This window comes from Nannospalax galili, unplaced genomic scaffold (assembly GCF_000622305.1).
Source record: "Nannospalax galili isolate Female #2095 unplaced genomic scaffold, S.galili_v1.0 scaffold34, whole genome shotgun sequence".
NCBI classification, from domain to species: Eukaryota; Metazoa; Chordata; class Mammalia; order Rodentia; family Spalacidae; genus Nannospalax; species Nannospalax galili.
In genome coordinates this window covers 9,924,791-9,935,793 of record NW_008338996.1, presented here as the reverse complement: position 1 = coordinate 9,935,793, position 11,003 = coordinate 9,924,791, and the positions used below count along the sequence as shown (strand labels likewise).

General features: G+C 45.3%; 1 protein-coding gene across 3 annotated transcripts in view; it reads left to right on the top strand.

Annotated features, from left to right (window-relative positions):
• Window positions 1-8,145, top strand: part of CUNH9orf43 (chromosome unknown C9orf43 homolog) — a 23,524-nt gene extending 15,379 nt beyond the window's left edge. For 2 of the 3 annotated variants that reach the window (XM_029563753.1, XM_029563751.1), the window contains 7 exons: window positions 227-377; window positions 724-808; window positions 1,047-1,117; window positions 1,325-1,373; window positions 5,266-5,351; window positions 7,417-7,474; window positions 7,682-8,145. In XM_029563753.1, coding sequence (XP_029419613.1) covers window positions 227-377; window positions 724-808; window positions 1,047-1,117; window positions 1,325-1,373; window positions 5,266-5,351; window positions 7,417-7,474; window positions 7,682-7,905 — 724 coding nt within the window. In that variant the 3' untranslated portion in view covers window positions 7,906-8,145. The remainder of the gene's footprint in view (window positions 1-226; window positions 378-723; window positions 809-1,046; window positions 1,118-1,324; window positions 1,374-5,265; window positions 5,352-7,416; window positions 7,475-7,681) is intronic. The other variant, XM_029563752.1, reaches the window with a different exon arrangement.
• Window positions 8,146-11,003: the final 2,858 nt, after the last annotated feature.

Here is an 11,003-nt window from a genome sequence, read left to right as displayed (position 1 = left end):
TTGTCTTTTTGAGACAGGGTCTCCCTGTAGCCCCCAGCTGTCATGGAACTCTCTATGTAGACCAGGCTGGTCTTGAACTCACAGAGATCCGCCTGCCTCTGCCTCCCGAGTGCTGGGATTAAAGGTGTGTGCCACCACGCCTGGTGAGCTCTTTTCATCTTTCTCCTCAGCCACTCTCTCTGGGAAGAGCTGTCGCTGACAGAATGGCTGTCTCTGGTCCCTTTAGCATTTTGGCACATGGAGGGAAAAGCATGCCTTGTCCAGAGGTGAAGACAGAGGTGGCGAAGATGAGAAAGAATCATCCCCTGGAAAAGGACCGGCCTGACAGCGCCATTTCTTCTAAGATGTATCTAACTATCCACCGCCTCACCCTGCAGGTAAGCCCCGGTGTCTCAGAGGATCAAGAGTATCAAGCCATCTCTTTTCAAGGCTAAGAATTAGCTTCCTATTCACTCTTCCTTCTGCCCTGCCACTGTGGACCCAGGCCTCATGGAGGGCTGGACTGTGTGGAGGTGAAGGCAGTGTAGGCCGAGGGGTGAGGTGAGCACTGCCTCAGGGTCTCCTGCACTCCATTTCCTACACTTTCCCTTTCTCCTCAGCCCTCAGTACAATGCTGTAAAGACATTGGTTTCTCAAAATGTGCTTGTGGACTTTGTGAATAAATGCATTTGGGGGAAAGGAAAGATCCACACAAGCGCTCTTTGCTTCTTTTTTTTCCTGCAGAGACCATCGCTGCGATATCCTGAATATCTGAGGAAACTGCACTATCACCTGAAGAGAGATGGATCTGCTGGTGCTGGTGCTTCAGGTACCACACTCCCTCCCCGACCCCCATTTCCTTAACTTGGTCCCCTGTTCAGTTGTGCTTGTTACCACAGTCATTCAGGGGTTCCATGGAGAACTCAGGAAACCTGTTTCAGGCAGCAGCTCTGCTTGTCCTGACCAGTGAAGGAGAGTCATGGTAGTGGGGGCAGGTCACAGTAGCCAAACAGACGGCTGTGGGCCCTCAGTGGGAACAGGACTGAGCTGGCCCCTCTGCTCACCAGGTTACAGGAAACAGCAGCCGCAGCCGCATTGGCAGCAGCAGAGGAAGGTGAAAACCCCTACTAAGAAACAGGTAGAGTGTCAGTGAGGGAAGCCTGGCAGGGGCGGGTTGCAGCAGGGCTGGGAGGAGTAAAGAGCTAGGCTTCTCCCTGTTCTGTCTGGTTATGGATATAGCATTGCTGTCTGCTTGTAATTTTAGGTTCTTTCTTTTTGACCTTTTGCAAAAGTTTTTTTCCTCTCCCCAAAGTCCTAATTCACTTTCTCCTCATGTGGGTTTCAGGATACAAAGAAGAAAGCCAAGAGTGATACCGAGGTCCAGAGCACTTTGGGTAAGCGTTCGGTTGCCATTATTTATGCACTTGGTCAAGTGATAGAATCCCAGGATGTAGCTGAGGGCAGATAAGTCAAATCTGCTTTTGTCGTTTTGAGACTTGCCCTTGTCAGGCACTCAGAATGTTTCTGAAATGCTCAATCTGGCTGGCTGGTCTACTCAGCACCATTCTTGAACTAGTTACTAAACAAGCAAGCTGGGCCAACTGTCTACGTCAAGTGGAGGTTTGAGAGATGACTAAATCTTCCTCATATTTTCTTCAGGTCTTACTTTCGAAAGGAAAGAGAGGAAGCTGGGTGTAGTGATATATGTCTATACTAGTATATCTCAGGCTGAGGCAGAAGGATCAAAAGTTCAAGACCAGCTTGGCTGTACAGCCAGATCCCGTCTCTCAAGGGCCCTCTGGCTTCCCCAGCAAAAGCTGGAGCTTCAGGGGCTCAGATAACAATCAATACATTGTGTAGGCAGTTGCTGGTACTCAACAGGCAGCCTTTTCCTCTGTGGTCATATTGGAGAATAGTACCTCTGTTTTTGGAGCCCTGACCTTGTCTGAGCTGAGGAGGATATACTTAGAGCTGTCCTGCTAGCATTTCTCAACTTGAATGCAGAGTGGGAGGGACCAAGGAAGACTCTTCCTATTTTTTTTTTTTTTTTTTGGTCTTTTTGAGATAGGGTCTCCCTGTAGCCCCAGCTGGCCTGGAACTCACTATATAGACCAGGCTGGCCTCAAACTCACAGAGATCCATCTGCCCTGCCTCCCAAGTGCTAGGACTAAAGGCATATGCCACCACACCTGGCCTCTTCCTGAATCTTTTAAGGTTGTCCCACCTTGCCCAGACTGTGTGTTGCTGGCCTTACTGTGAAAACAATTGAACGATCAGCATTCATTCTGCAATCTTGGGTTCCTGGGAGGGAGCAGGTGAGATGTCCCTTGGAAGAACATTACCCTCTGCTTTACTTCCCGTCTCACTGTGGTCTCTGACACCAGCAATGCTCTTAATCTGAAGATTTAAGAAGCGTCCTGACCTTCGTGTAGGAGGTAGAAAAGGCTCTGGCCCAGGGTGGGAGATTTGTCCAAAATGAGTCCCCATCTGAGTGATGACTTCCATTCCCACAATTCTATTCTGGTGCCTTTTGTGCCTCTTTCTGATGCCCCCAACAGGTACTGTTTTGTTTGGGTGACTGGAATGCCTCTGAGTTATGGTCTTAGGGCAGTGGCCTGTTCTTCTTGGGCTGAGAAGGGCTTCACAGAAGAGATGATTTCTGAATTGGATCTTGACCATGTGTGGGTTTTCCTGCTAAGGAAAAGAATTCCTGGAATTGAGACTAGACTGTGTGGAGGCGTCTTGGAGGAGTATGGCTACTTAGGGAACATCCATCACTTCAGCATGACCATAAGTATTAAAGGGAGAGTAGTGGATCAGGCCAACAGGAGACATAGTGGCATGCATAGACTGTAAATACTTTTGACCTTTGTCCCCCAGGTCAGTGGGCCTACCCTGACTGTACACTGAAGCCAGCTGAGAAGCTTTTAAAACTCAACACCCAGGCTACACCCCACATGTATTAGAATTTGTAGTGTTGGGAACCAGGCCCCAGTGTCTTGTAGAGCTTCCCAGTGCTCCCAGTATTCAGATAAGGTGAGAACCAGTGCTAGTAGAGAGCTGACAGAACAGAAGTGTTCTGTTTTAGCAGTTTTAGGAGAATGCTTCTCATGGAAAACTTGGAAAAATATTTTTTAGAGATGGAGATTGAGAAAAGAAGGGGTAAGTGCATTCAGGGTCTGGTTGGGAAAACATTTTGTACAAAAGAAACAACCTAGAGTCTTTTTTTTTTTTTTTTTGGTCTTTTTGAGACAAGGTTTCCCTGTAGCCACAGCTGGTCTGGATTCACTAATGGAGACCAGGCTGGCCTTGAACTCACAGAAATCTGCCTGCCTCTGCCTCCTGAGTGCTGGGATTAAAGGCTCATGCCACCATGCCCGGCTTAGTCTTTATTCAGAGGCCAATGAAGGGTACATTAGGGATGGCACAAGAGAAGGGCCAGGTATGTTCTGGCACAGGGAGTATTTACAAATGGAAATGTGCATTAACAGTTTTTTTCTTTGAGGCAGGGTCTTACCATGTAGCTCAAGCTGTCCCAGAACTTGCTGTGTAGCTCAGGTTGACCTGGAACTCTTATAATTTTATTTTTTATTTATTTTTTGTACAATATAGTTTTATGGTATTTAGGTCTCCTCCTCTATCAGCACCACCCCAACTACCTCTGTCCAATTTGATATACTCTCATATGTATAATACAACTTAGAGAGTCTGATTTGTGGCTCCAACTGTCCTTCAGTGTGGGTCCATCCACTAAGCCTACCAAGAGTCCCATCCCTGTAGATGCTGTCTTTCCTCCTCCCAGCAGCCATCAATTGTCAAAAGTTCCTTACAGTGGGTAGGGATTTCTTACTCACTCCCCCATGTCTATGCTGGAATTTTGTCTGGTTTGATCTTGCATAGAACTTGTACATACTGTCACCATTGCTGTGAGTTCGTATGTGTAACTGACCAGCTGCCTGGAAGACTCTGTTTCCTTGTTATTATTCACCCCCTCTGGCTCTTAAAATCTTTCTGCCTCTTCTTCCACAATGATCCCTGAGCTTTAGGAAGCAGAAGTTTGAAATAGCTGTCCTGGGGGCTAGAGAGTTGGCTCAACAGTTAGAGCACTGGCTGCTCTTGTAGAGGATCCAGGTTCAATTCCCAGCACCAATATGGTGGCTAACAGCTGTCCATAACTCCAGTTCCAGGGATCTGATGCCATCTTCTGACCTCCACGGGTATAGCACAGGTATAGCACTTATATACATGCAGACGATACACTTATACACATAAAATAAAATAAAATAATAAATAAGACTTTTTTTGGTCTTTTTTTGGAAACAGGGTCTCTCTGTAGTCCCAGCCGGCCTGTAATTCACTATGTAGACCAGGCTGTCCTTAAACTCACAGAGATCTGCCTGCCTCTGCCTCCCAAGTGCTGCGATTGAAGGCATGTACCACCACACATGGCGAGATTTTTTTGTTTTTTTTAAAGAAAGAAATCGGTGTCCTATTCAGGGATACTCTGCGACTACTTATTCTGTGCACATTGGCCAATTGTGGGTTTCTTTGTTAATCACCATCTGCTGCATAATGAAACTTCTCTGGTGAGAGTTGAGAGATGCATTCATCCTATGTGTAGAGGTTGCATTGAAGATGTGTCACTTAGGGTTAAGCATGTCACAGGCACTTATTCTCTGCATTTGACTGGTTCTGGAACTCCGTAATAGTCTCCATCCTGGCTAGTCAGATGCTCTCTAGCAGCCTCAGCAGGATGGGGCCAAGATTCAACGAGAGCCAATGGGAAAGGAACTGACCTTGAACTCTCGATCCTCCTTCCTCTGCTTCCAAGTGCTGGGATAATAGGAGTGCACTACCATGCCCATCTTAGAGCTGCATTTCTTTTGTTGCTGATATGTGCAAGTACCCACCTTCATGCTTCTTTGAGGACTCCTGAGTCTCCTAATACACATTTAATTCTCTAGTAGATGTGGTTCTAGCCTAGGTAAACAGGGTTACAGAATGCAGAAGGCTTACACATATATTAAAACGTTACATGGAGCTTCATAAAAAAGTACAACAGGTTTATGAATTAGTTTTATACATATATACATACATACATATGTGTGTGTGTGTGTGTGTGTGTGTGTGTGTGTGTGCTCCACTTCCAACAACAAAGGAATTCAGAAGGCCCTTATCTGCCACCTAGATCTTGTCTCGTCCTGGATAGTGAGTCGCTTTAGGGGTCAACTAGAAGCCCAGCAATGGGCCAACAGGAAGAGGATTGAATGACTTTGTGCTTACTAGGTCTCAAAATTCCATCAGGACAGGACAGTGATAGAAAACAGAAGGGGAAGCAGGAAGAGGCGAAGATGAAAGCCACTACAAAACATGTGAGTGCATGCCAAGGCTCCTGCCAAGTGCAGTGTCCGCCGTCTCTTACCGGATAGCAAACTGATCCACAAGTAAAGCTGTATTGATTGATTTTTCTTTCTTTTTTTTAGTTTTTCGGATGCGGGATCTCTTTACAGCCCAGGCTGGCCTCAAACTTTCTTTCTTTGTTTGTTTTTGAGACAGTGTCTCCCTTTGTAGCCCCAGCTGGCCTGGAACGCCCTCTGTAGACCAGGCTGCTTCTGCTTCTGAAGTGCCCAGCTTAAAATTTATTTTATTTTATTTACTATTTTGATTGTATGTGTATGAGTACATTGCCTGCATGTATGTAAGTGTGCCCGTATTGTTCAGTGCCCACTGAGGTCAGAAGAGGGTGTTGGATTCCCCTGGAACTGGAGTTACAGATGGTTGTTAGCTGCCATGCGGGAGCTGGGAATCAAATCCGGGCCCTCTGGAAGAGCAGTCAGTGCTCTTAACCAATGAACTATCTCTTCATAGAGATCTGCCTACCTCTGCCTCCCAAGTACTGGGATTAAAGGCTAGTGCTGCCATGCATGGCCCTACTGTTTTGATGCTTTTTAAAAAATGCTTTATTATTTTATGTGTATGAGTGTATTGCCTGCATTGCACCTGTGTTGTATAGTACCCATGAAGGTCAGAAGAAGGTGTCAGATCCCATGAAACTGGAGTTATAGATGGTTGTTGGCTACCTGTGGGTGCTGGGAACTGAACCCAGGTTCTCTGCGAGAGTAGTCAGTGCTCTTAACCATTGAGCAATCTCTCCAGCACCCTTAAAATTTTTTTAAGTAAAATTTTTTGGGGGGTCTTTTGAGACAGGGTCTCCCTGTAGTCCCAGCTGGCCTGGAACTCAGTATGTAGACCAGGCTGGACTTGAACTCACAGAGATCCATTTGCCTCTGCCTCCTGAGTGCTGGGATTAAAGGCATGTACCACCATACCTGGCTGTAAAGTATGTTTTGAAAGTTGGCCTAGAGGCTGGAGAGATGACTCAGTGGTTAGGAGCACTGTTCTTGCAGAGGACCCATGTTCGGTTTCCAGCACCCACAAGGTGGCCATCAACCATTTGTAACTCCAATTCCAGGTGATCCAGCAACCTCTTCTGGCCTCTTGTGGGTATTGTATGCACATAATGTACTTATATACATGCAGACAAAACACACTAATACACATTTAAAAAAGTTGGTCCAACTTGGGCTCAGATTTAAAAAAAAATTTTTTATTTATTGTTTTTTATTTTACGTGTATGAGTGTATTGCCTGCATGTATGTGAGTGCACCTGTGTTGTGCAATGCCGTGGAGGTCAGAAGAGGGCTTCACATTCCCCTGGAACTGGAGTTAAGGACGGTTTCTAGCTGCCATGTGGGTGCTGGGAATCGAACCTGGGTCCTCTGCAAGAGCAGTCAGTGCTCTTAATCGCTGAGCCGTCTCTCTAGCCCCTGGGCTCAGATTTTTGATCCTCCAGCCTCAGCCTTCAGAAGACTAGGATTTCAGGCTCTTGTCACCATGCCTAGCCCATAAATCTGTCAGTTAACTGAACAGTCATTCTTCTCTGACTTGAGGTCACTCACTGCCACTGGGAGGGGGTGATGGGCCAAGAAGCCTGTGTTCTCTTCCATGAGGCCTCTATGTGATTTATTGGTACTTACTGACAGACTAGTTACTTTCTTAAGCGATGGATGTAGAGCTAAAACAGTGTCACTTTCAGCATCTTCTATTAGTCAAGAAAGCTATAACTTAGCCCAGAGTCATAGGAATGGAAATAGATCACATCTCTTGGTGAGAGGTACAGCATGTGGAGTTCAGTGGACAGCCATCTCTGGGCATGGTCTGCCCTTGGTGTCCTGCTGGGAATGCAGAGAAGTGGGCACTGGCTTCATCTGGATCACTCAGAAAGCCAAGACTGTGTGGTATAGGCTTGTTTTCAGTTCCAGGAGGTGGGTCTTATCCTGTCTTAGATGTTAATTTCTCCAAGAAAAGTGTCTTCTAGAGAAACGTTTAGTTCCCTAAAACCTTGATTCACATTTCCTCTTCTTTAATGAATTTTAGGTTTCCACAGAGGATAACTATGATGGCACCTACTCATATTCCTCCATTAGTTCAGAAAGTAAGTCATTCAGGTGAAGGGACCTTGTATGTGACTGAGGAGGGGTGAGCTTGACGCTGGGCTAGTTGGGATGACTTACCTTTTGGGGGGCACAATACTCCTCCTTCTGGGACATCCTGAACAGAGCCTTCCCTTTTCCATGCCTCACCTGTCACAGTTATTTGAGAGACATTTGCAGGTACAATTAATGGTTGGGTCTTCTTTTAGGTTCTGAAATATATGAGACAGAGTCCATTTACAAGGACATCACTGCTCCGGAGGAGGCTATGATAGGCATCCTGGGTTCCAGACAAGACTCAAGGAGCCACTTTGAAACTTTGAGTGAAACAGACTGGAACCCTGAGCTCAAACTACTGAGGATTCTTCAGGCTGAGGAGGATGAGGAAGACCATCCCTCTGGGACACAGAGTGAGGCGTCTCTGGAGGCTTAGGCTGAAGGCATCTTCTGGAGCAACCTTAGCCAGAACAGGATACTTGGCTTTCTGACCACAATGACCTTGGATCTAAGGCAGATAGGAGGGAGTTCTGCTCTCTGGATCTTTCAGGGCATGAGCAAGTGTAGAGACCCTACTTTATTCTCTCAGCTCTACTTACCTCTAACATAAATGAGGGAGGGAAAAACCCTAATCCTTTTAATACAGGTGACTTCTCCAGGATAAAATGATTTTCAAATTAAAGACAGTCACTTCCATCAAAAGACTAGCTTTCTGTTTCTGAGAGGAGAGGTGATAACATTTCTTTGTATCTGTCTTCTGAGTGTCTTGTAACTCTGAATCTGGGGAATGTTTGGAGTGCTAGCAAGCTGGTTTTGGCCTATGGGGAACCCCATGATATGCCTAGGTGCTCCTCCCATTCCCTGAAGATGATTCCTTCTGGAGATGGGGCCTGTGCCGTTGTCATATGAGGTATATTGTGTCCCAGATATATAGTACTTAACTCACAATAGAAGAGTTTAACTTTCCAGTTTCTAAGAAATTGAGTGTGCAGGGAAGTTTTGATGTTCATAAAGAGGATTTCCAGAGTTTCATGAGCCTCTAACTTGGTTTTTAGAAGGATTTTCCCCCCACCATCTTTTAATTCTAAAAAACTTTTAATATAAACAAATCCCCAAACTTTTAACCTGTAAGACTTAAAAATTGCATTGAAAAGTAAAGGGACTATATGAAACTCTCAAGTTCACAGTTTCTGAGGCGTGGTTAAATGGTTAAGAGAAGTCCTTGGGGGCTGGAGAGATAGCTCAGTGCTTAAGAACACTGGCTATTTTGGCAAGGACTGAGTTCAGTTCCCAGTAGCCACATGGCAGGCTAGCAACCAGCCCTAACTCCAGTTCAGGGAGACCCAATGCCCTTTTCTGGTCTCTGAGGGCATTGTATGCATGGGTATACTTAGTACATGCAGGCAAAGCACTCATACAACATAAAATAAAAACAAATAAGTAAAAAATAAAAAATAATAAAAGAAAGACTCTTGGGCTGGCCATGGTGGTACACACCTTTAATCCTAGAGCTTGAGAGGCAGGGACAGGTGGATCTCTGTGAGATTAAGGCTATCCTGGGATGGTCTACATAATAGTGACTTCCAGGCTAGCTGGGGCTACATAATGAAACCTTGTTTCAAAAAACCAAAATAAAATAAAATAAGAAGGAAAGGGGATGGAGAGATTGTTCAACAGTTAAAAGCACTGTCTGTTCTTGCAGAAGACCTCGGTTTGATTCCCAGCACCCACATGGTGCAAACTACTGTCCCTAACTCTAGCTCCAGGGGAATCCAGTGCCCTCTTCTGACCTCTGTAGGCATTACATGACACAGTGCACTTACATACATGTAGGCAATACACTCATACACATAAAAATAAAAATAATAAATAAAATATTTAAAACCCCCCAAATGACAATAAAAACAACAACCTAAAGAAAGACCCTTGGGTATGGTCCCTGGTAGCTGACCAAGCTCCAGGGCTGATTCCACACTAGAGTATTTGGGCAACACAAATTGAACTTGATGATGGGGGGCAGAGGGTGGAGGGGACATGAATTTGGGTGGGTAGTGAGGTGGAGATGGGTTGTAGAAGAGTTGGGGAAGGGGGAAATATTATCAAAATACATTGTGCAGCAGTAAAGAAAGATGAAATCATGAAATTTGCAGGTAAATGGATGGAACTAGAAACTGTTATAATAAGTGAAGTAACACAGACTCAGAAAAACAAGTGACATGTTCGCCCTCATTTGTGGATTTCAGCACCAAATCCTTATATGTGAATATATATGTAATCACAAGAGCCAGGAAAATGGAAAGGAACCATGGAGGCTAAGGAAAAGAAGGAGCCTGAGGGAGAGGGATAGTAGGAGACAGGTGTTACCAAGGGTGAAATGGGAAAAATGGGGGTATTTAACTGGGAAGGGGGGGTAATAGGAAACAGGTATTATCAATGGGAAAATGGGGGTACTTTAACTGGGGAGGGAGGAGAGAGAGTTAAACAGGGAGGGAAGGTGGGGAACATGGGATACTTTAACTGGGAAGGGAAGAAAGAGGGTTAGACAGGGAGAGAAGGACGAGAGACAAATAATGGTTAGGTGGTGTGAAAAACCAGAGGGAAATGCATTAGTTCAAAAGCCTACTACAAAAATACACATAAATTATCTATACTATCTATATATATCCATGTATATAGCTAAAGGCTATATAACAACACAGTGCCAGACAGGAGAAACCTTCCTTCTAGTTGTTGGCCAGGGTAGTCCAAGAGACTCCCAAATAACATAAGCTATTGCCACAGCTTTTGATTTCATTACAGAACTTGAAGGTAAGACCTTTTTTGCTGAAGACAAGACATGCTTTGGACACAGGACTTGGAGCAATGGAGCTGGGACCATCCTGGAAGCTGCCTCATAGTTTCAGAGGATACTATGTTAGCTGCTAAGGGAGAATATCAGTCAGTGGTCCAATCCCAGCTTTAAAGCCTAATAACCACAACAGTGACCAGTACAGCAAACTCTATCAATGCAGTAGTAGCACTTTTATCTTGGGGGTAATCAACAGCTATCTAATTGGGCTTAAAGCCCACTCAATGGGAGGGAACTCATGTAGTACTGTGAACATAGCCAAAGACACATGGCTGGAGAGGTCATAAATCCAAGGCTCAGGGACCATTGTGGAAGAGGGGGCAGAAAGATTGGAAGAGCGAGGGGTGGTGCATGACCAAAAGGAAACAGTCTTCTAGGCTTCTGGGAACTTGTTCATATGAGCTTATAGCAATGGTGACAGCATGCACAAGACCCACACAACTCAATCAGCATAGAAATGGGGAAATGAGCAGGATGCTCCAACCTTAGCTAAGGAACTACTGGCAGCTGATCACTACTGAGTGAGGGAAAGTTGGTCTTTAAGAGAGTGACTCTAGGTAGGCTGAACAGGCTCCAGTGGAAAAACTTACATCGAGGGACATCTGGGTACACAAACTGGACTTTATAAGCCTTAAGATATATGTGGTGACGCACACCTTTAGTCTCAGCACTTGGGAGGCAGAGGC